Source organism: Leptopilina boulardi, unplaced genomic scaffold (genome assembly GCF_019393585.1).
Source record: "Leptopilina boulardi isolate dan_hultmark-lab unplaced genomic scaffold, ZJU_Lbou_2.1 LbouV2_208, whole genome shotgun sequence".
Lineage (NCBI taxonomy): Eukaryota > Metazoa > Arthropoda > Insecta > Hymenoptera > Figitidae > Leptopilina > Leptopilina boulardi.
Window position 1 is genome coordinate 569,877 of NW_026137761.1, and position 26,456 is coordinate 596,332.

Genomic DNA, 26,456 nt, shown 5'->3' on the forward strand with positions numbered 1-26,456 from the left:
TTGTTTATATCTCAAATTAACTGTTTGGAAAATTCAGGTTTGGATACCCAATACTCTGAATTTTTAAAAGCAGATTTTGAAATATTGAAATAATTGTTTAAAGAAAATAATTAATACAAGTTTATTGAAAAGGAAAATATAAAGAATAAAGGAAGGGAAAAACGACTTCCACATACTTGGGAATCGTATGACAAGTACGAGTGTTAAACTCTTAAGAGTTGGAAAAGTAATTCGATACTTTTCTGTATCATTTTAATTATTATTATTCTGGTGAGTTGCTCTGAATATCTATACATTATTTGAAAAATACAGAATCTCAGAAAGAAAAACAAACATATTACACATATTTCTAACACATAGAATTTATTATTTGTCGTCTAATTTCATGATAGACAAATTGTTTTCTTATTATTAAAAATTTCTTTTATTTGATCTCTTTGTTTTGATTGTAATAAACCATTCTTGTGAGACTTGATTTCGATCAAGTAGCTTAACGTAAATATCGTTTTAATTGTGAACATTTTATCAATGATTTTGGGGAACTAAATGTATACTTTTCAGGAGTTGAATGAATAAATGTATTCTTTTATTGTGCTAATTCCGTTTTGATTTATTTAGTTACTTTTTTGATGTCTTTATCTTATCTCTCTTTTTATTACTTTTTCTAAAATACCGTCTATCCGGGTTTATTGAATTGATACTATACTAAGGGACAGTCCACTACCTTATTCTAACTTTGTTAGCGAAGAGCAATTTACGCTTTACCTATGAGCGGAGTTTGTTAATAGTAAAAATTAGTATTCTTTCTGAACATTATTATTTTCTCTTTAAATTATTATTATTTTTTCTAATTAACTTCCGTATTTAACAGGCAATATAAGTAACGAGCTTTCAGACAATTCAATAAATGTTTTACTTTCTTGATCCGTTATTATGAATTTTCAAAATGTAATATCAGATTCGTAATCGGTAACACTAAAAACCCCCAAGTAACGATCTTCCAGTGAACGGTCACTAAAAATGTTATTTAAACATTAAAATATGATAAAGTATTTATTGGTATTTGTAGAAAAAGTGTTTATGAGTAATTTAAGACCTTATTTGTATTAATTTAATACGAAATAAGTGAAATAAAAGATAAAATATGGAGCACTGTTATATTAGGGTATTCTGTCAAATTTTTATAGATAGATAGATTTATTGATTTCATATGTATGACCTTTCGGCCTTTTACATTTCCCATACATATTTTTGCAGAATATTTGTAATTTATTAAAAACATGAATAGTTTCAATTAACTTAACTAAAAATACATTAGAATTATTTATAACATTTAAAACTATAAACCGCTTTATTTACATTTAGCTATCTCCTCGAAAGCTCTTGTGTAACTGCAGAGAGCGATACTCGGCCTACCAGACAAAATTTCCCGAACTTTTTGCTGATTAACATTTCTGCCGCAATCGGTCCACTTATCCACTTCATCAACCCACTTTTTTTCTATCAACTCTCTAGCTTTTTTACATACCCAGATATGCTCTATGGCCTCCGTTTTTGAACCACATAATCTACAACTTACGTCTTATTCCCTTAACCCTTATTCCCGGCCCTTCCTACGTTACCACATCTAATCCTAGCCCAGTGTTCCTTGTCCTTGTAACTTAATTCTTTTAAATCCCAGTAATCTTCTCTCCCTGTTTTAATTTTCCATTTTCCAAAATCTTTGCAATACGAGGACCTATCAATCTTATACCAAAGTCCCTGAATTTCCTGATCCTCTTTGACTTTGATGTTTTCCTTTAAATTATCAAATATATCTCTCTCTTTCCCTTCAAGACTTAATAGATGAATCGTTCTGCCATCTCCAACATCATTGAGTACTCTTATTACTTGTGCTCCCCATGATGATGGAAAATTGTTTTTAATGCTTCTCAGTTCCTCATTTAGGCATATCCTTGGAAGTCTGTTTTCTTCCATCATTACAATATCAATAAGGTACTTGAACGCTCTTCGTTTAGCTTCTACATCAAGGCTAACCCTTCCCGATTCCATTTTCCAGATATAATCTGGTGTGTAAATTTCTAATCCCATTGCCGTTTTAACGAATCTTCCTTGTGCTCTCTCCATTGCCTCCCATTTTTCCCATCCCCACGTTTCGACTCCGTATAGGCCTCCAGATTTGGACAGAATATCCATAATGAAAAGTCTCGCTTTTAGTCCGCCTATTCTTGCTCTTGTTAAGACGCCCCAAGCAGCATTTGTTGCTTTCTGCCAATAGCACTAGATTATCTGTAAACTTTAAAGAATAGATTTGGACTTTCCCTATGACAGTGCCTCCTTCTTTTTTGCTTTCCCAAATATCATCCATATCCTCTATAAAAATATTGAACAACGTAAGACTAAGAGGACAGCCTTGTCTTACTCCTCTATTCGTTTCAAATGAATTCGTAAGTCCTTCTTCAGTTACTACTTCGTTCGATGTAACCCTATATATTTCGTTGATCATATTAAGCATTTTCCCCTTAATTCCCAAATTTGAGAGCTTTCTTAAAAGAATTCTTTTATCTACTGTGTCGAAAGCTTTTTTGCGGTCAATAAATGCTGCATGCAATTTACCTTTCTCTCTTTTCAATTTATTCTTAACAATGGAGTTTAAAACAAAAATATGATCCCTGGTCGACCGATATTTGCGGAAGCCTGCTTGATTTTCTTTATACTTGTTGTTCTTTTCTAACCAATTTCTAATTCTGTCGTCTAATATTGAAGCAAAATTCGCAAAATACATTTCGCTAGTTCATCGAAAGATATATCAGCGTTCAAGTCGTTATTACCTTCGTCGTTTTTAGTTTCTAGACTTGAACCCATTTCATCGTTCTCCGAGTTATTCCTTACCGTTACGTTTTCCCTAGTCGTTACATTATTTTCTCTATTCTCCCCGTTTAGTAAACCTTGGAAATGTTGGAACCATATTTCTTTTTCAACTCCTCTGCCTCTTTTCTTTTTCTTTCGCGGTCTAAAATCCTCAATCGCCTTCCAAAAACTATTCATGCTTTTGCTTTCTTTCACCTTATTCCATTTTTCCTCCCTTCTTTCTTTTTCTTTTGAGTCGCATAACTTTTTCAATTTTCTTTTTTCCTCTTTCAATTTTAATCTGCTTTCATCGTCTCTTTTTTTACTGAAATTTTTTAAACACTCCCTCACTTTAGATCTTTGTTCTGTGCATTCTTTATCAAAACCTCTTCTAACGTTGAAATTTCCATTACTTTCTTTTCTTACTAATCCTACTAATTCTGCTGCTTTCCATATGCATTGTTTGAAATTTGACCATCTGTCCTCTCAGTTTTCGCTTTTCTCCCCCTCTTCCCATAAGCTTTCCATTTCCTTTTTATAATCCTCCCCCTTTTCTTTTTCCCACCTAAGAATATTTTTTCTTTGTTTTTTAACTCTATCCTTCTGATTTACCCTAATTAATTTATCATCTAATTCTAAATTAAAACTTATTGGAAAGTGGTCCGATTCTATTCTAGTTTTCACTTTCAATTTTTTCACTGGACATTCATCACTGTTTTCCATTACTAGAATATAGTCTAAAACCGATCCTCCCTCTCCGCAGATACACGTCCAATTTCCTTCTCTATCCCCTTGTATTCTACCATTTAAAATTCTTAAGCCTTGTTCTTCACAAATATCTAACAGTTTTTTCCCTTCAGCGTTGAGAACTCTATCCTTGGATTTTCTATTATACTGTTTCCTCTATAAGGATCTAGTCTATCCCAGTCGCATCCACCCAGTTCTTCTCCTACTCTCGCGTTCCAATCTCCTACAATAATCAATTCTTCCCCCTCCCTTCGAGATTGATCTTAACATTTAATTAGTTCTTCTTTCATATTAGATATTCCGACATTGTTATACAAAGAAATGATAGGTACTTTCTTTTCATTCGCTTTCCATCCCCCGTACAATATTAAACCAAATTCCCATTCCTCAAATTTTTCTTTATCACTTACATCTTTTTTATTCCAACTAATATGCCCCCTTTAGCCCTACCCTTTTTACACTGTCTCGAAGCCGACTTATCCGACCACTGAAAATCTTTACATAATTTGTTCTTAAAGTCCGCTACGTTTTTTTCCTCCAACCAGGTTTCTTGAAAAATGACGAGGTCAAAATTTTCCCAAAAATTCCTTGAATCTAACACGTTTTTAGTCCCAGCAACGTTCCAAGAAAGCACTTTAATCACTTTTTCTTTTGTACTACCTTGATTGACGAAACCAATTGCCCTCTATAACTCCTTCTTCTTCATTCCAGCGAAAAGAGCGATTCCCCACTGACCATCTCATATACCTGTAGCTGGCTTGTAATTCTTGATTTTGCGCTTTTTTGACTTCTTGCCTTATCCATTTTTTGATTTCCTGTTCTCTAGGCGTTAAGTCGTCCTGTATCCAGATGTTTGTTCCAAATAATCTACTTTTGTTCCGCATGAGATCTTTCTTTTCATCTAATGAAAATAATTTGATTAAAATTCCCCCTCCAATAACTTTTACTTGTTTTATCGTAATTTTAACACCAGTTAATCCACTCAAAACTTCCTGAATTTCATTCTTCATATAAGACCCTCCTGTTGCTCTGAATCCCACCACATTTATCCAGCATCTTCTTTTTCTTCTTTCTGCAAATTCCCATTCTAATTCATTTGTCGGCAAGAGATCAGGTATTCTTCCTCGATTATTTTCACTTATCTGATATCCTTCATTACCACTATTTTGCCTTTGAGAATTTTCGCTGTTTTCCTTTCCAAATTGAGAATTTTCCCACTCTTCCTGATTATAGTTGTCCTCAATTCGCTTACATTTGCTAGAATTTCTTCTGTATAATCGTTCCTTCTTTCTAGTTACATTTTCTAAATTTTGAATTGTTGAATTTAATTTTTGAATTTCCTCTTTAAGTTGATCCAAAGACTTCTCTGTTATTTCATTTTCTGGCATTTCCGTGAATTTTTCTGCTTGATTGAATGAGTTTTCATCTCCTTCCTTATTGGTATTATCCATCTGATTCTCTGGATTTTCTTTTTCGACTGTGAGGCGTCATCTGTTGATCACCTCCTGAATTATCTCCGTTACCCAAGCTTACTTGACTTGACATCGACATAACCTCAATTCCCAGCTTAACTTTTTCAAAAACAAAATTTTACGATATTTATTCCATCGCCCACTTTACAAACATTTACTCAGATAGTTCAAACACTTCTTTAATCACTGCAATGAAAATCACAAGTTCACCAAGTCTTTGTCATGTAACAACAACTCTCTTTCATCTGCACTTAATCGACACGTATTGCTCGCACAAAGTCGCAACCGGAAGTCCCATCAAATTTTTATATAATTCAATGAAAAGTGTTTTAGATATGATTTTTTAATAATAAAAAAATAGTGAAAAAGTATTAATTTATTATTTTAAAGCATTTGAAATTTCCAAAATTCAAAATGTCGAATCTAATATGGCAAAACAAAAAAATTAAACTTGAAACAAATTCTCTGGAAGTACGTTACTCGGGGGTTTTTTGGGTCGCTGATTACGAATATAACAACAGATTTTCAAAAATCAAAATGGCGGATCAAAACAATTAAACAATAATCGAATTCTCTCAAAGCTCGTTGATTGGGGGTTTTTGGGATCGCTGATTACGAATCTGATATTAGATTCTCAAAATTCAAAATGGCAGATCAAAAAAAGTAAATATTAATCGAATTCTTTAAAAGCTCGTTACTCGTGGTGTTTTTCCGGTCACTGATTACGAATTTGATATTAGATTCTCAGAATTCAAAATCACCGGTGTAACCTGTAACTTGCTGTCGATGAACGTTGTCCAATACACACAAATAGTACAGAATAAACACATTAATTTTCACTATTTATTACCCTTTCAAATGCTTTAAAATAATAAATAACTACTTTTTCACTGCTTTTTTATTATTAAAAAATCATATCTAAAACACTTTTCATTGAATTATATAAAAATTTGAAAGAATACCCTATGTTAAGCTATATGAATTTGAGTGATCAAATGATGTGTAATATGTACAAATTTTCGCTATACATCCCCACCCTTTTTGGTTGAAATTATATCTACAGTTCAGTTGTGTCATAGCCACTGTTATGATACCATCGTCAAATTTCGACGAGAATTTCTTTCTCGAGTCCGTTTCCAAACTTTATTATTATACTATGTCAGAGAAGAGTTTACGCGAGTTTAATAGTTTGTATAGAGGTGAATTATGTTAAATAAAGAACAAGTTAAATAAATTAATTGTGAGTGACTGGAACTTATTTATTTATGTGTTAGTGAACGTTCTTCCTACGATTTACTCCCATAAAGAAACATTGGCGATCCTGCCAGGATACTCTACACAATTTAAATTGTTAATAATTTAACAAACTCAGTAAGTGTTCTTCAACAAATTGTGATTATTTATGGGAATTACTGTGAAGATTGAGAAATTTTCCTATTCGAAATAGCCACGAGACAGTGAGCATTTTAATTAAAGGTTGTTGGAAGGTTATCTCATTCCTTTCAAGGCGTTCAAAAATAAACAGTGCGCCTGAAGAGTGTGCCTAATAACACATTTTAATTTTCGAATTAATATTTAGTTGTCATGAGAGTATACTTTATCATACGACGATGCCGAATAACGTCGTATCTAATAAATGATGCTTGGAATGAATCATTCATCGTCTCTCTCTCTCTCTACGCACACCTGTTTGTTGAGTACTCACACGTTTATCTGTCATTTGGTTCTCTTATACCATTTCACAGAGCCCTGTGCCTTAACTGTTTGAAACTTTAATGTCACTCAAGAGTGAAAAACATTCTTCTCCTGACTCAAATTTAAACAGTTTTGAAGATAGTTTTTCGCGTTTGTTCTCTTCCTCTATCGACGAAACAGTATTTGAAAATAAAGTTAAAATGTCAGCCCACGAACCTGCCCTCGAGGACCTTCTAGTGGAGCAGCTAGAACATTTCGAAACCCTGCGACGCAGTTTTGATACAATGGAGGTAATACTGAGAGATCCCGTAGTGACTTCTCTTCCAAAACTCTCTTCCCGTTTGGACAACATTCAGGCTGTATGGCCCAAGTGTGTGGAAGTTCAAATTTCTCTCAAGCAAATATCAACTCCAGAAGATCGAAAGCTGATACCTTATTTCAAGGAAAAGCAGTTTGCGACAATAGAAGATATCTACTTGGATCTGGTTGGGGAGTCCAAGGCTATTCTATTCGGCCTACCTGGTAATTTGAATCAATCATCGATCCAGCCTGTTCATCCACAGACGACTACAGAGATTGCTGCTCGGTCTATAGTCAAGGTTCAACCTATTTCATTACCTACTTTTTCAGGTGCATACAAGGATTGGGTCACCTTCAGTGACTATTTCACATCCTTAATTATAAATGATAAAAGATTTGATGATTTGCATAAATTACATTATTTGAAGTCTTGCCTTGGTGGAGAGGCAGCTAATTTACTTAGTAATGTACCGGTCACTGCTTTGGGTTTTCAAACGGCTTGGAGCAAATTAAAAAATCGTTATTCAAATAAACGCTGTATTTTAAATACCCATTTAACAAATTTATTTGCAATTAAATCTATTTCAAATTCAACTCCGGGAAATTTGCGTAAATTGCTTGATTCTGCGACTGAGTCAATAGAAGCGATGTCATTATTAGGACGTCCCACTGACAAATGGGACGATATTCTAATTTTCTTGATTATTAAACGATTCGACAAGGTAACACGTGAAGCGTGGGAGTTTCATCTGGAGGATTCTGATGACTTTCCTCTCTTTTCAGATCTTATTAATTTTTTAAGTAAACGAATTCGTGCTCTTGAAGCTGCATCAGCGCTCCCAGAAAAAACTCCCACGCAGTCTACGTCAAAATCTGCTAATGTACAAGCGCATCATTCTGAAGCCTCTCCACCTCGGTGCCTTGTATGCTCTGAAGCTCATGCTATTTACAGATGTAAAAATTTTATTGCAAAACCTGTGAAGGAAAAATTAGAGTTGGTAAAAAAGAATAAATTGTGTCAAAATTGTCTTACCGGCTTTCATCGCGGAAAGGCATGCGGAAGTAAGATGTACTGCTCTCAATGTAAGAAGCGACATCACACACTCTTACATTATAATACCAAGAGTGAAATCTCGGAAGAGAGGGGGGAGAACCCGCCTACCAAGCCTTCAACGAGCCTTGAATCTGAAAACTCGGAACCAATAGATAACAGTCTAGTAGCTTCTTCCCACCTTTCGAGTGGGTCACAATTGTCTCCTCGCATTCTTGCTACGGCTTGGGTGGTGGTTTCTTCCGCCTCTCAACGGGCTGTTACTGTTAGGGCACTTTTAGATCAAGGGTCAACCCACACGTTCGTTTCAAGGAAATTAGCAAACGCCTTGAACTCGAAAACGTTCCCGGTTTCAGCCGAAGTGAGTGTTCTTGGAAACCATACTTCTAAACGCATTAACCGTCTCATTCCAATTTCAGTAAAGGCAACGCGCGGTAATGAAACAGTTCTTTCAACTGAAGCTTTGATTTTAGATTCATTAACCTCTTATGTACCTAAAATCAATTATCCAATTTCCAACTGTGACCATCTTCATGGTCTTACTTTCGCTGATGAGCGATTGACGGATGACACTCCTATCCATGCGATTATCGGGGTTGATCTTTATCCTTACGCGCTTCTTGATGGGATTCGTAAGGGAAGGCCTGGGGAACCGGTGGCTCAAAATACAATATTTGGGTGGATACTTTCAGGTCAAACAAAACCTCTTTCTACTTCTGAGAGTATAGTTCAGGTTCATCATCTTCAGGTGAGTGATAACCTTGAAACTGCTCTTCGAAAATTCTGGGAGGTGGAAGAAGGTCCGTCCTTTCAGCCTCCATCAGAGGAAGAAAATAAGTGTGAAATGCATTTTCGCGAAACACATTCCCGCAATTCTGAAGGAAAGTATATTGTCCGATATCCTTTCAAAACTCCACCCCCTCTTGACATTGGAGATACACGTATTCGATCACAAAAGGTATTTTTCTCAATTGAAAGGAGACTGGCTCAACGTCCTGATGAAAAGGAATCATATCACAATTTTCTTCGTGAATATGAATCTTTAGGACACATGAGACTGGTTGATCCTCCTTCTGATGAATCCGTTCAAATTGTTTATCTTCCGCATCATCCAGTAGTAAAGGCTACCAGTACCACCACAAAAACTAGAGTTGTTTTTAATGCTTCAAGCCCTTCGTCAAATCAGGTATCATTGAATGACCTTCAAATGATTGGTCCCAGACTTCAGGGAGATCTTCCTATGCTCTTAACACGTTGGCGTATTCATCCCTTTGTATATTGCGCTGACATTGAGAAAATGTTCAGGCAGATACTTATGGATGAACGAGACGTCAACTATCAGAGAATTTTCTGGCGAACAGACTCCTCAGAGATCATACAGGAATATCAGCTGTTGACCGTGACCTATGGAACAGCTTGTGCTCCGTTCCTGGCTATGAGGGTATTAAAACAACTTGCCTTGGATGAAGGTCACGATTTCCCTTTAGCTGTTCCGATCATTCAAGATCAGATATACGTAGATGACTGTCTCTTTGGTGGACCTAATATCAAGGAGGCAAAACAAAAGCGAGATCAATTGGTTGCTCTTCTCAAACGCGCTGGTCTTGATCTTAGGAAATGGGCAAGTAATTCTCCCGAGCTCTTAAATGATATTGATGAGAGCAACCATGGACTTGCCTGTGATAAGTCGTTACAACCTGATGAAAGTTTGAGAATCCTGGGTATTTCTTGGAACCCAGCATCAGATACTTACCGTTTTTCTGTGCACCAAGAAGAAACGAAGGTCATTACCAAGAGAGTAGTTCTTTCTATCATTTCTAAGGTATTTGATCCTCTTGGTTGGCTTTCACCTGTTGTTGTGCTGGCAAAGATTTTCATGCAGTCTTTATGGCGTCATCAACTTGATTGGGATACCCCCCTCCCTGAAGACTTGTCCTCCTATTGGATAAAATTCTACAGCTCTTTGAATTCACTTGATAAATTGCAGATTCCTCGATGGATCGGAATTGGGGATGAAACTGTTGTTAATGAGCTACATGGGTTTTCAGACGCATCAACAGCAGCATATGCAGCTGTTGTATATATCCGTGTGATATCAAGGTCAGGTGATGTTCAAATCTCATTACTGTCAAGCAAAACAAAGGTTGCCCCTGAGAAACAATTGAGTGTGCCTCGTCTTGAGCTCTGTGGTGCAGTTCTATTGGCACGATTGATGAAACAACTACTTGCCTTATCTGAATTCAATTCGTTTCAATCATATTGCTGGACTGATTCATCCATAGTCAGAGCATGGTTGAAATTACCTTCATCTCATTGGAAAACATTTGTTGCCAATAGAGTATCAGAGATTCATACACTCATTCCTGATATTACATGGCTCCATGTTCCTGGCTCTGAAAATCCCGCTGATTTGGCAACCCGAGGATTAAAACCCGAGGACATTCTCTCTAATCATCTGTGGTGGAGAGGTCCTCCGTGGCTCTCGCTTGATTTCAATTCGTGGCCATCGGAGGAACCTTTAGTACCAAATGATGCTCCTTTGGAAGAAAAAACACCTAAGGTATGTGTGGCAAATTTAGTTATCAATTCAGAAAATGAATTCGAGATTGCCCAACGGTTTTCCTCGTGGCCACGTCTCTTGCGAGTGACTGCTCTCATTCTTCGATGGTTACCATCCAGAAGAGAAATCAGGGATGGTGCAGTTTCATTGATTCCAGATCCTGAAGAGATTAAATTCGCATCTATTCGGTGGATTTCTCTTATGCAATCTCGTTATTTTCCGGACGAGATCAAGACTCTTTGCAAAAATGAACCTGATTCTGATGGCTTCAAATCTCTTAAGGTAGATCAAACGTTCAAATGTGATAGCCAACTTCGTCGACTCAATCCCATCCTTGATCCTGATGGACTTTTACGCGTAGGTGGGAGACTGTCCTTGAGTCGTTTAGATCCTGCGGCAAAATTCCCCTATATTTTGAAGGCTGATTCAATTTCACGCCTTATTATTTTGGATGCCCATCAACGTTGTTTACATGGTGGAATCACTCTTACATTGAGTACTCTCCGAAATAATTATTGGATTTTACAAGCTCGTAAGGTGATAAAATCTATTATCTTTCACTGTGTGACCTGTTCCCGAATAAAGGCCGAGATACCGGTCCAACTCATGAGTCCACTGCCTTCAGCTAGGGTTGAGAATCCGGGCTTTCCATTTACGAATTGTGGGGTTGATTACGCCGGACCTATTAGTGTTCGCATGGGGGGCGGTCGTGGTATTCGCTCACGACCAGCATGGATAGCGGTGTTTATTTGTCTCGCAACTAAGGCTGTGCATTTAGAGGTGGTTTCCGAATATTCGACGGCTGCATTCTTGGCCGCGTTTGATCGTTTCTGTTCGCGTCGAAACAAGCCTTCCAAAATGCATAGTGATCGGGGAACTAATTTTCAGGGCGCGGACAAGGAGTTGCGTCAGGCATTCCGTGAGTTGAGGTCAGATCCTAGTGTTCAAGCGCGACTAGCCAATGACGGAATCGCGTGGCAGTTTATTCCGCCTGCAGCGCCACATTTCGGTGGTTTGTGGGAGGCAGGTGTCAAGAGTATGAAACATCATCTTATTCGAATACTTGGTGCTCATACGCCCACCTTTGAAGAGCTTTCAACATTAGTATGCCGCATTGAAGCTTGTATGAATTCTAGACCAATAGGTCCGATTAACGATGATGTGGAAAGTCTTGACACTCTTACTCCGGGACATTTTCTTGTCTATCGCAATTTTACTTCTGTTCCGAGACCGAGTTTAGATAATATACCTGAAAATCGTTTGTCGCGCTGGCAACTAATGCGTCAACTCCTTGAACAATTCTGGCGAGAATGGTCAAATGATTATATTAGATCTTGTCAACATAGGACTAAATGGCAAAACAGAACAACCTCGTTAAAGGTTGGTCAAATTGTATTACTACGAAACGATAATCTTCCACCAACTAAGTGGAATTTGGGTCGAATCACACGCTGTCATCCTGGATCTGACGGTTTAACGCGTGTAGTTTCAGTCAAAACGGCGACGTCGGAATATACTCGCCCTATCTCGAAATTAGCTCTTCTTCCAATAAATATCGATGAATAGTTACCGTCAGATTTCTGTTTGAAGGCCTGTCTTTAAACCTTTACGGGTGACCAAAAAAAAAAAAATTTATTTTTGTATGCCTACTTGATTTGGTTTATATTACGCTGTATACATCGCAAGGCGGGCGGTATGTTAAGCTATATGAATTTGAGTGATCAAATGATGTGTAATATGTACAAATTTTCGCTATACATCCCCACCCTTTTTGGTTGAAATTATATCTACAGTTCAGTTGTGTCATAGCCACTGTTATGATACCATCGTCAAATTTCGACGAGAATTTCTTTCTCGAGTCCGTTTCCAAACTTTATTATTATACTATGTCAGAGAAGAGTTTACGCGAGTTTAATAGTTTGTATAGAGGTGAATTATGTTAAATAAAGAACAAGTTAAATAAATTAATTGTGAGTGACTGGAACTTATTTATTTATGTGTTAGTGAACGTTCTTCCTACGATTTACTCCCATAAAGAAACACCCTAATATAACAGTGCTCCATATTTTATCTTTTATTTCACTTATTTCGTATTAAATTAATACAAATAAGGTCATAAATTACTCATGAACACTTTTTCTACAAATACCAATAAATACTTTATCATATTTTATTGTTTAAATGACATTTTTAGTGACCGTTGTGTTCCCAACGGTGTTTCAACGCTATTCCGTTCAAAACGCGTTGGACCCATCCGCTAGGGTTTGTCCTTACAACAGATGCATCAGGATATGCCATTGCAGGGATACTTTCTCAATGTGAAATTGGACAGGATAAACCAATTGCATACACATCCCGTACCTTAAATGATAACGAAAGAAAATTCAATTCGATACATACCAAAACGAAGCACTAGCTATAACTTATTGTGTACAACATTTTAGAATATATCTTTTCGGTAGAAAATTTACATTCGTCACAGATCACAAACCATTAGTATGGTTTCAAAACTCAAAAGATCCCTACTCAAGAGTAACAAGATGGAGATTAAAATTGGCTGAATACGATTTTGATGTAATACATAAGGCAGGTAAAATGAATGTAAATGCTGACGCTCTATCTTGTAACCCTGTTGATAATTTTGAAAATATTAATAAAATTATACGCACGGAGCTCGTCGTAGTGATTTCCAAAATACACAAGTGTCATCATAGTTTACATCAGTAACGGTCCAAGTTAAAATATACGTGTCAGTACGGTACTAAAAGTTTTTACGATTAGAAGATGCAATCTTAGGAGGTTACTAAATAAGGTGCTACAGGAAGAAGATTTGGAAACACATCAAATAAACAAAATAAGGTAACCATATCAAACCTTAAAAAAGAAGGATTATATGATTTATCTTTTAAAACAATTATTAAGTATCAAGAATGTTTTATTTTATTAAATAAATAGTTTTCATATTGTTTTTATTTTTGATTCATTTATTTAATAAACCTCTCCCCAAATTAGTTAATTTAACTAAGTTGAATTGAGGAAATAGATTAGGGTACAGTTATGAGTTCAGATTAGGTAAAATTAATAATAATTTAATTTTTAATAATTATGACATAAAATTATACTCTGAGTAATTTGAACTTAAGATGAAAAAAACGGTAGAGGGATTTTCGAATAAACTCGTTTTTTGTGTATTTTTACCTTCTTGCAGTACAGTTTTTACTTTTAAAAAGTTGATTGTTAATCAATTCGTTTTCTAATCATGAATCAATTCTTTTTGAAGTTGTCAAGCATTCAATTTGGAAGAGTCAGAATTAATAATCAAAGTTTGTTTATATCATTGTTTATATTTATTACTGCCCGCTCAAAAATGTCAAAAGCTAGAAGTCATGAAGAAAATCGTTCATGTGTTTGCCTTATCTGTTTCGGAAAAACGTCAATAATGATTTCTATCAAAGGTGCAACAAAATATTTTTCATGACTAAATCATTTGTTACACCCTTAATATAAATCATTCTTGACGTTTTTCCAAAACAAAAATGGCAAACACAGTACGGATTTTCTTTATGACTTTTAACTTTTTATATTTTTGAGCGAGCAGTATTGAAATTATGGGTAATTCTCTCTGCGTTGCGTACAATTTAGTGATTGGTATAATTAAAAACATTTTTTTTACAATTTAACAAAAATTAATATATAATCTTCAAGGTTAGTACTCAAGAATAAATTATCCGTGGTAGGCCGGACAAACAATTTTATTTTTACTGAATAACACACACGCTGTAATGAAAAAGACTTTCATGACGCACAACTAATTCTGATTTTTTAAACAATATATCAACAATTTTCAGTATGTTTCGTATTCATGGCATATATAGCTAAGTTTTGTTTTGATTTTTATGAAATAATTCCATTTCATTAAAAAGCTTCCCCATGATGCATGAAACTGGGAACAAAAATTAACATCGAAAAAACAAAAAAAGTAAATTTTTTTAACAATCAAGTTTTAATTTGCTTTTTAAAAACAATATTTAATTCTATATATTAAAGTGGCTATAGGCTTTTGTTTGTAAACACTAAAGTTATTTTTTCACATTAGATTTATTACAATAAGTGCAATTTATTTCTTAAAAAACACAAGGTACTGTTAAAAAGCAAAAAATGTACTATAAAAATACAAATGTAGAATTAATATCTGAAGAGAGCCGAGATGGGCCATTGCTTTTGGGTTAAAGTTAGTCCAAGCCCACTGTGATTTGATCATGATGAGCGTCGGACTGTAATAAATTTTGTATTTCTTGCAGTTCATTGTTCGCTTAAATGAATTTTGAACCGTTATCGGTGTAAATCGAATAAGGTTTTCTTCGTCTAACAACGAATCGACGTAACGCAGCTAGGAAGGCATTTGTGGTCATGTCGATGACCACTTCGAGATGCACTGCTTTGACAACGAGACAAATAAAAATTGCAACGTAAATTTTAATTCGTGTTTTTAGTGATGCACTTCGATCAAAACAATCGAGAAATAACCACTTTCAGACGAGATGGTTGCTAGTTTATAACGAGGCCTCGTCTTGCTTCATTTTTTATTTCAAGTAGCTTGAAATTGACGAGACTGATCGCAGATTCTTTTAATAATAAAATTAATGTCAAGATAGAATAAATGTAACCTAAAAAGTTACGTCCTGGATAACTATATGTATAGGAGAATGAAAATAATGTTTAAATAACATTTTTTCAGTTTAAATTTAGCCCATATTATCCGAAGTATAAATTATATTATTACAAAATTTATCAAATCCTTCATTTACGAAGAAAATATTGTTAGTTTTGACGAAATTCTTTTTTGGAAAAAAATTTAATTTTAAATTTTCCAAAAGTCATTTTTCAGTGTTAGATTTGATTTACTTAACAATGAATACATTAAGATTTTTATTCAAATACGGTAACATTTATAGATTTTCAAGCCTTATATTTCATTGATTTTTTTAATTAAAGAAAAACCCATTCTTTGTATTATAGAAAAATTATTATAATTTAATTGATAAATTCAAAGTAAAACAGGTAAATTACAATGAAATGATAATTATATAATAAAGATACTTTAAATGAACACTAATGTAATACATACATAAGTACATAAATAATCTGTGGTTAGGTTTAGGAGGAAACTGTCAAAATGACGAGTTTTTGAATTAAAAACGAGTCGAGAAAAAACAAAAGAACATACGAGCGCTTGACATAAAAAGTCCTCGTGTGACGAACATAAAATACACGAAAAAAAGACGAGCATCTCGTCTCGATAGATAGATGCAGACACCATAACCTTTTATACTGGCATCGTAGAATCCATGTATTTGTATGTCAGACGCATGTGTTTCAAAGCTTAGCTTGTTTATCAAAACCATTTTGGACTGAAAATCTGTCCAAGTTGTGTTAATGTGACTTGGAACCGAAGCATCCCAATATAATTTCAGTTCCCAGAGTTTTTGCATGATTATTTTTGCGAATAATGTTATTGGGCCTTGCCATCCTGAGGGATCAAAAGTTTTTGCAATTATGGAGAGTATTGATCTTTTAGTGATAGGATTAGAAGGGACAGGTAGTACGGAGTATATTATTTGATCATTTGTTGAGCACCAAGAAATCCCTAACGTTTTCAGAGTGTTGTCATCTGTGAATTGTAGATGTTAATTGATGTCAGTAGCTGGAATTCCGTATAGAAGTCTTCTGTCGTTTGATGCTCATTGTCTTATTTTTTATCTACCAAGATTCAATAATTTGATTATATTATTATGAAGATCAATTCCTTCTTCAATTGTTTCCGTGCCTGTGATAAGATCATCAACATATAGATCATCCTTCAAGATATCTGCTGTTATTGAATATTTATCTTTTTCGACGATTAATAATTGTTGGAGTACGCGTATCACGTGGTAGGGGGAAGAACTTATTCCAAAGGTGACAGTGTTTAATTCAAAGGTTTCAACGTTTGTTCCATCGTTCGTTGAAAATTCGTTGAAATTTTCTATCTGCTTCTCTAATTTCGAATTGGCGATACATTTTTTCGATGTCCCTTATTAATACAAAACGATGTAATCTAAATCGAATTAAATGAAAGAAGATGTCATTTTGAATCGTAGGTCCTACCATCAGTTATCATTTAGGGAAAGACCAGAATCTGATTTTGCAGAGCCGTCAAAGACTTAAATTAAAATTAAATATTCTTCGTAAATGTTATTATATTGTTTTTCTAATTCAGGTTGATGTTGGAATCTGCGCTGTTGATTATTTAGACGTTTTAAAGCTCTAAAGCAGGATTCTCCTAACAGTTCGATATTATCGCGGAAAGGTAAAGCTAAACTGAATTGATCTAATTGTTTGCGCGTTGTGTGTTTGCGAAACTGTTCTTCACATGCGATTGCTTCAGCGGGTAAATGAATTTGTCTAAGGTATTCCTCTAATTCCCAAAATTTACTCAAATCAACTTGTATATTAGAGAGATGATAATTTACAATATTTGAATTTTTTATGGTTGACGACATGACGTTTCCACCTATGACTAATGACGGTCCAGATCCTAAAAGTATGTCGATCGTTGCTGGTTCGTAAAATTTTGAATCTACTAGTCGTATATTGGATGGTATATCTAACATGTCGCGTGGAAAAATTTTATTTGGTATCAAATCGTCTATTCGAGGAACTAGAAGAAAACTGAGTGTTCCTTCATACTCAGAATATATGGAACCAATTGTAATTTTTATAATAACCTTGGCTATCGTGGTTAAATCATTTAATGCGTCCCACATAGCACGACTTCTTGCTGTGAGGTTACTTTAAGGATATCTGTAGGGTTTGTAAGGTTACTGTGTAAGCCTACAGTAAACTTGAGGTCATCTTAAAATGTCGGACATTACAGTAAGCTTACACAGTAAGCCTAAGTTAAGCTTACACAGTAAGGTTGTAGTAAGTTTACATGGTAAGGTTGTTGTAAGCTTCCCGTAAGGTTACTGTAAGGTTGCTGTTAGGTTACTGTAAACATAAAATGTTATAAATAAATAAATTTTATTAATATTTATGCGCAGTAGTTTTCTATGGCACAAACGACTGCGCAGTAAATGTTATTTAACGAACCCTATTGGGGTTCATGAAGTACTTTACCAAATACATAATTTCTTATAAAAAAATTTTAATAAAATATATATTATAATATAATTATTTTTAAAATATTTTCATATTACTCTATGTTTACAGTAACTTCACAGCAACCTTAGAGTAACCTTACGGGAAGCTTACAAAAACCTCACCGTGTAAGCTTATCCCAACCTTATCATATAAACTTACCACGACTTACCACGACTTACCTAACTGTGTAAGCTTACCTTAGCTTTACTGTGTAAGCTTACTGTAATGGCGGAAGTTTTAAGATGACCTGAAGTTTATTGTTTATTTGTTTATTGGAACTGAATATTTTTTTCTGGGTAATTGTAAAGTTCGAAGTAAATTTTTAGTAACAAAGTTTGCAGATGAACACGTGTCTAATAGTGCTCGGCAGCGTAAAGGCCGATGATCTTTATCGAATGATTGAATTATTGCACTTGTTACTAATTGACCGTTTGGAACATCTGCCGTAAAAGAAATGCATTGTTGTTTCTTTTTGAAAATATTTCATTGTCATTGTTTGGAAGGAGACAGTGTTGCTTGTCTTGGTGTAAAAGAGTGTTATGTTTTCGGTTACACACCATGCAATTGCCGAATTTGCGCTCTGCTATATCGTGATTCCCGGCATACAGTTAATACAAAGAGGAGCGTCTTTTACAGTTTGTATTCTTTGAGATATTGGAAATGAACGAAATTTTTCGCATCGAAAAATCGGATGTGATTTAAGTCTACATGCTGGGCAAGGTTTTGTTATCGTGTTAGTGAGAAATACTGTTTTTGCGTTTTTTGATTTCCTGAATTAGAAGATGTATTGGAGGAATTTTTTGATGAATTCTGTCTCTCTCGTTCAGATAATCGTGTAGCCGTTCTATACAAAAATTCAAACATATTGTCAAGTTTGGGAAATTCGTTTCGCTTTAAAGTCTCATCCCATTTTTTTAATGCTTGTTTATGAAGTTTTTCTTATATATTTTGAACGAGAATTTCTTCGGAAATTTTAATACCGAGTGAAGCTAATGAAAGCATGTCTTGTTATGTATGATATTTCAAAACTTAGTATCTCACTTACACAATAAAAGGAAAACAGAACAAACAAAACTTGTATTTGTTAATTATTTGAATATTATTTGATAAATTTATGTTGTTTCAAAAAAGGTTTCCTATACAAATTCGCGCGCACCTTGTCGAAAACCAAGGACGAAAAACAAAACAAATATTTTCAATAATACTGAATATATTATTTGAAACGAATGTTATTTAATTAAAGTAAAAAATGGGATTGTTCTACAATCCAAAAAGCCAGTGTTACAAAGTCTTCATACATATGCGGAATATGTTGCGTTATCGGCAGCTGTTAATAAAATAAAACTTGTAAAAGATTTGATCAAATTTTTCGACATAAAACTTAAGCGTCCTATTGTAATTCATGAAGATAACACGGGAGCGTTAAATATAGCAAGGTACGGTAATTTTACAAAGAACTCGAAGTATATAGAAGTGCATTATCATTTGTGAATGAATGTTATACAGAATGTTTAATTGATATTGTTAAAGTAGATTTAAATGAACATATTGCAGATATTTTTACCAAGTCGCTTTACAAAGACAAGTTTGTTAAATTCAGGGAAATGCTGAATACAATTCAGGTATTATCAATGTAAACGTATTGTGTACATTTATATCAAGTATCGCCCTGTGTTATCAGAACAGTTAACTAATGTGTGAACGTTAAGTTTCGTATGTCAGGTATACGTATAGAGTCTCTTGTAGAAACAGCACGGAGGAATAGTAAGAAACAGCAAGTATTAAGTCTTGTATGTACCTCTTTCATGTTCGTTTAAAGACAGCAAACATGTTTGTTTTTATTTTTTTTATAAAAAACTAATTATAATCTCCAAGGTAAGTAAGTATAAAAAGAAATTTCCAACCAAAAAAAATTTGTTTATTATAAAAGTTTTGAGTAAACTTGCCACACAAGCTTGCAGAAAATTTTCACTAAATATACAGGTTGACAATCTGTAAACAAGAAACTTCGGACCTTCAAATTCTGGACTCTACAAGTCTCTTTTTCTTTCGACAGCGCTTGCGTACATTTGTTCATTTTCTTAATTTTATTCTTGATTCCTCGTAAAAGTATGAAAGAATGCAAAAGAGATATATAAACTATCGGTCACGAAGTATAAATGTTTGGTCTAGTAGAATCAGGAATGTGGGTCCTACAAAATCTGTGTTTAGGTGTAGACGGGTGTAGATGGTGCCTTGAGCGTTGCTTCGTCTAATGTTATGATTTCCATAACTATGATGTGTAAGACAAGAAACAAAATAAAAATTACTTCGCTGTTGTTATGTTACGAATTCAAAACAATGATGGGTAAGTTGACGAATAGAAGAAAAGTTATGATGCACGTAACTGGAAAATCAGTTTTTGTTTATTACAATTGAATCGTTTTTTGAAAAAAATTGTTTTTTGCCCAAATACATTAAAAATAAATTGTTTGGTTCATGTGTGACAAAAATTTATTTTTTGCGATAAATTTTGAAGTTAAAACCCGTTTTCTGTTATTTAAAAAAACCAGCTTATAAAAATTTTTTTGCGCTAAAAATTCGTATTCAGGGGGTCAAAATACGTAATAAAAATGTATTTTGATTTCATGTTCAAACAAGTTTTTTATTTTTTGAGGCTGTGCAATTGTTATTTACGTATGTATCAATGAACAGTTATCCGATATTATGATAAAAAGTTTACCTCCAGAGAGATTAGTAATGTCAATCTATATTTTCTGTATTGCCTACGTTCAATGCTCACGTTTTCCATCGTCTCTCGTCCGTGAGTTGTTCGAGTGTCATAATAAAAACCTTAATTTTAATAAAAACTAAGTCTTGATAAGCATCAAGTGTATTATTATTATCGTATCAATTATATTATGTAATGTTATGTTAATATAAAATGCTTAAATTGAACATTGTTAAACATAATTTAATAAACATATTTTCGGTATTCTAAAAAATGTTCATTTTTAAAACAATTTTGTAATTAATTTTTAGGTAATGCAAAAATCATGCCGTTGTGGATTTATGTATGGAGAACTAACGGATAAAGAAACCATTACCAGGATTGATGAATGCTTAGATGGTCAGATTGCAGACCAATTTGAAGTTTTGCTGTATAAAAAAAATAGTGAGTAAATTAGGAAAACTATTTTGGATTAAAAAATCCTTTTTATTTCTCGCATTATTGATTTGCATTAAGGTCATGTGACTGTTAGGTCTGTAATGTTAATTTTTTGGGCTGAAATTTTGTGGAGGAATTTAAAATATGATAAAGAATGTTTGTGAAGCGCAAAAATGTTGATATATTGTTAAATGAATATTATAAAAAGCATGAAAATTGTTAGAAAATCCGACACTCCTGTCCTTACATTTTCTAACTATTTTCAAGTGTTTTATAATAATTATTTAACAATATAACAACATTGTCGCACTTGACAAACCATTCCTTATCATATTTGGAAGTCCTGCATAAAATTTCAACTAAATTTATTCAATATTTTACGAGAAAAGTTACGGACAAATGAACATTACAGACCTAACAGTCGCATAACACCGGCACACAAAAAAAAAAAATTTCGAGTGCGAAGACCGCCACATGGTAGGTTCTCTTCCTTAAGATGTATCTAAAGAGAAAATCCTAGTCCGACCTCGAGTTTGGTTCTTGTTTCATTTTTACAGGCCTGGTGGGGGGGTGTAGTTTGAGAAATTAACATATATGGGAATTTAATTTCTTTTATCAACTGAAAGTGAATGTTTGCTTATTCTAACTGTGGATTTTGATTCAGTGGCTCTAATTACATGAAAATTTAATAAATACACAAATTTAAAAATGGCGGATCCAATATGGCAGACCTAAAATGGTGGATTTTTTGAAAAATTTGCTTGGATTTCCTTGAAACTTGTTACTAGGGGGTTTTTCGGGTCGCTGATTACGAATTTGATGTCAAATTTTATAAATTCAATATGGCGGATCCAATATGGCAGACCTAAAATGGTGGATTTTTGAAAAATTTGTTTGGATTTCCTTGAAACTTGTTACTAGGGAGTTTTTGGGGTCGCTGATTACGAATTTGATGTTAGTTTTTCAAAATTCAAAATGGCGGATCTAATATGGCGGACCTAAAATGGTGGATTTTTGAAAAATTTGTTTGGATTTTCTTGAAACTTGTTACTAGGGGGTTTTTGGGGTCGCTGATTACGAATTTGATGTTAGTTTTTCAAAATTCAAAATGGCGGATCTAATATGGCTGAAAATTTTTGAAAAATTGTTTGGTTTTTGTAAAAAATTGCTATTTTGGGCTGTTTAGGTTGCTGAATAAGATTCTGACACTTCTAAGCAACATAAGTTAAGATTGAAAAAATTTCGCACCTACTACTTTGCTAATTTAAACTATGAAACGAAAATCGCAAATTCGGCCCATTTCAAAAGAAGTCTTTTTAATAAGTCTTAATGTTTTAAACAAATTCAAATTAAATTCGAAATAAGTCGACCGTAACTCGGCATTTCAAATACGCTATTTTTAATGTATTAAAGTTGACATTAAAATCATATTCAGTAACCTAAACAGACCAAAATAACAATTTTTGACAAAAACCAAACAATTTTTCGAAAATTTTCAGCCATATTGGATCCGCCATTTTGATTTTCAAAAAACTAACATCAAATTCGTAATCAGCGACCCCAAAAACCACCTAGTAACAAGTTTCAAGAAAATCCAAACAAATTTTTCAAAAATCCACCATTTTAGGTCCGCCATATTAGATCCGCCATTTTGAATTTTGAAAAACTAACATCAAATTCGTAATCAGCGACCCCAAAAACCCCCTAGTAACAAGTTTCAAGGAAATCCAAACAAATTTTTCAAAAATCCACCATTTTAGGTCCGCCATATTGGATCCGCCATATTGAATTTATAAAATTTGACATCAAATTCGTAATCAGCGACCCGAAAAACCCCCTAGTAACAAGTTTCAAGGAAATCCAAGCAAATTTTTCAAAAAATCCACCATTTTAAGTCCGCCATATTGGATCCGCCATTTTTAAATTTGTGTATTTATTAAATTTTCATGTAATTAGAGCCACTGAATCAAAATCCACAGTTAGAATAAGCAAACATTCACTTTCAGTTGAAAAAAGAAATTAAATTCCCATATATGTTAATTTCTCAAACTACACCCCCCCCCCCACCAGGCCTGTAAAAATGAAACAAGAACCAAACTCGAGGTCGGACTAGGATTTTCTCTTTAGATACATCTTAAGGAAGAGAACCTACCATGTGGCGGTCTTCGCACTCGAAATTTTTTTTTTTTTGTGTGCCGGTGTAACCTTAACACTTTATAAAAAACTAAATCTGTAATCTTCTTAAAAAATTGTATTTTTTCTTCCTTATGAAAAAGAAGTGCTTGATTATGTACTGCAATAAGTACTGGATTAAGTACTTTTAACTTTTTAATAATTTTACTTTCTGCACACTAAGTTTATATTGCTCTTACGGTTGCGCAGTAGTTTTTTCTTGCAAATTAAAACCATAGAAAAGTGTAAAATAAAGAAAGTACAATTTATTGTATAACGCAGTAAATTAAGAAATATATATTTCGCGAATGTAATACTGAAGTTTCCAATACTCAATCCAGTACTAATACACGAAAACAAAGTACGTGAAATTGTTTTAAAAATACTTGACTTTTGGATAGGGCGAAATTTCGATAGTAAGAAAAAGTCGGGTACAGCGAGAAATGTAAAATATTTATTGAGCTATTTGAGCGACTCCACGTCAAGTGATCGCACCGATTTAGACTATTTTGAAACATTTTTATAATATTGATAATTTGGGTTCATTTAAGGGTCAAGAAAAGAAATCCTAAGTATTTTTAAAAAATTCAAAATATTTTTCCAAAAATATTGCACATTTAAATTTTTTGTATTTTTTTTTATTTATTATAACTTCCGTAATTTTTAACCAATCGGGATGAATTTTTTTTTAAATACTCGTATTAAGATGCCCTTTCATAAAAAAATTTTGAAAAAAAATTCAAACATTTTAATTTTTATTAAAAAAACAATTTTAATTGTTTAAATAATTCGAAAAGTATATCTTCGATATTTTTCAAAAAATTTATGAACATTCTCTACAATGTTCTGAAAAATGTAAGACCTTGAAAAAGAAAAGTATAAAATATAATATAAAATTTAGAGAATGTTATATTTAATATAAGAAAAGTGTAATAGTTTCCGAGAAAAAAATTATTTAGTTTTTGTAGCGCATGAAGTCATTGTAAACTATATACTTATATATGAGGCATTTCATATGAGAATACGGGGTCATATCTCGAATTTTTCTCAAAATTCGGTAAATTGTAGTGATAGAGGTGCTAAATAAGTGTACAAATTTTGAATTTGAAATTTTTAATATTTTTTGAGATATTTACAATAACAAATTTGAGCAATATTTTTTTGCTTTACTTATAACTTTTACCCTACTAAAAATAGAGAGAAATGTTGAGTATGTTTTTTACGCAAAAGATCTTAAACTTTTAGAAACAAATTTGTTAATTAATTAATTTTTAAACAATTTGTTTAAAAAATAAAATTTGTTTAAATCTTTTAAACATGTTCTCCTTCATTTTGAAGCTCGATAAAAATCATAAATATTGTTTAAGTCATAATAAATCGATGGTTAAATTTTAGAGATAGCATTATTTTTTGTTTTCGAGATATTATTTAATTAACTAACAAAAGTTAATAAAAAAAGAAATAATTTAGGATCAAATAAAATTAGAATTATTTTAAAAATACCATTCCAATGCTTATCAAAATCCGCATCCAACGAGCCCTATATGAACTATTTTTGATAAACAGGTGTTAAATTAATAATAAAAATTATTTAAATAATTAATAACATTTGAAGAAATGAAGATAAATCGTCAATTATTTTTTTATTTGGAAGATCATCTAATTCTGCGTCAAAAAAAGAATATTAATTATTACTGTTCCGGGATTACGTGTGTTGATATAGAAATAATTACACCCATAATTTTGTTCAAATAATAATTAATGTTTATTATAATATAATGTACTATGTTTAAATGTACTACATAATTCACACCGGAATCTATAAATATGTGTCTTTAAGGAAAGAAAACGGATGGGTGCACACCAGCAAAAGGCAAGCGACAGACTAACTAAACGATGCGTAGTACACAATTTTCAGGAATGGAAATTGATGTGCCCCTTAATTTATACTATCAAATTTCATCAAAGAAATTTAAAGAAAATATAACTTATGAATATTAAACATTCCGCCCATCTCGTTTTAAAAGCAAACGAAAAGAATTACAGATCAAGTTGCGAATAATAACTTGAGCCGCCCGCCATAGCGGATACGTAAAAGAAATAAAGAGAGATAAATTTAAACTGATTTTAAACTAGTATTTTAATTACTCAGTTCATGCTAGTTATTCGCAAGCTTTATTTAAGTGTTAATGAGGGGACGTGAGGTAGGTTCGGGACTAGGTAACAGACATAATCAGAATAGCTAAGTCTCCAATTTGAATTATCGGTTGCTTTTGCTTCCATTTTGGTAACATCTGCAAGGAACTTAGGTATTCTTCAGACCAACGTTGCCAAAATTCCTGATTCATTTTTTTGCACAAGATTCCACCGATCCAGTCTGTTAGTATTAATTTTCAACAAGGACGGTTCAGAGACATTTTTCAAGGGTCCTCCTACAAGAAAGTGACCGGGAGTTAGCGCTGAAAAATCGTCTGGATTGTCGGAAATATCTTGTAAGGGTCTCGAGTTTAAACAAGCCTCGATCTGTGCAAGTAAGGTCGTAAGCTCTTCAAATGTCAATGTCGCGTTACCAAGGACTCGTTTAAGGTGGTGTTTCACTGATTTAACAGCTGCTTCCCAAATACCTCCATGATGAGGTGCGCCAGGGGGATTAAAGCGCCAAGTGGTTCCGTCATTTGAGAGAACTGTGGCAATTTCATTAGAAAATCGAGAAGCGGTACGAAATAGGTTGCGTAATTCTGCGTCAGCGCCAACAAAGTTTGTGCCACAATCACTAAGCAATGATTTAGGGATACCTCGTCGACCAGCAAATCGACGAAATGCTGCAAGAAATTGAACAGATGAGTAATTTCAGACTGCTTCTAAGTGTACAGCACGAGTTGCGAGACATAAAAAAACCGATATAAACCCCTTTTGAAAATGTTGTCCTCAACCTGAACTAGTTCTTATCGGAACAGGACCACAGTAATCTACGCCTGAGTTTAAAAATGCTCGACTAGGTTTTACTCGATTAGCCGGAAGATTGCCCATCTGTTGAGTGGAGAAGTCAGCTCGAAAACGTATACACGTAAGACATCGTTTTATCCTAGTTTTAACAGCTCGACGACCCTGAATCAATGAATCAATGAAAAGATCGGTAATCGGAGATTGTCTAGGTAGGATTAAGGGGTTTTTCTCATCGGGATCGAGTATAGAATGCTTAAGTCGTCCTCCTACTCGTAGCAGTTTGTCTTCGTCTAAGTATGGTTTCAATGAGATCAATGTGCTTTTTTTGGAAGT

General features: G+C 33.7%; 1 protein-coding gene across 12 annotated transcripts in view; it reads left to right on the plus strand.

Annotated features, from left to right (window-relative positions):
* LOC127278580 (potassium voltage-gated channel protein eag) overlaps positions 1-26,456 on the plus strand; it is a 1,151,741-nt gene that overhangs the window by 203,009 nt on the left and 922,276 nt on the right. For all 12 annotated transcript variants that reach the window (XM_051300360.1, XM_051300361.1, XM_051300362.1 and 9 more), the window contains one exon: positions 20,879-21,011. In XM_051300360.1, coding sequence (XP_051156317.1) covers positions 20,879-21,011 — 133 coding nt within the window. The remainder of the gene's footprint in view (positions 1-20,878; positions 21,012-26,456) is intronic.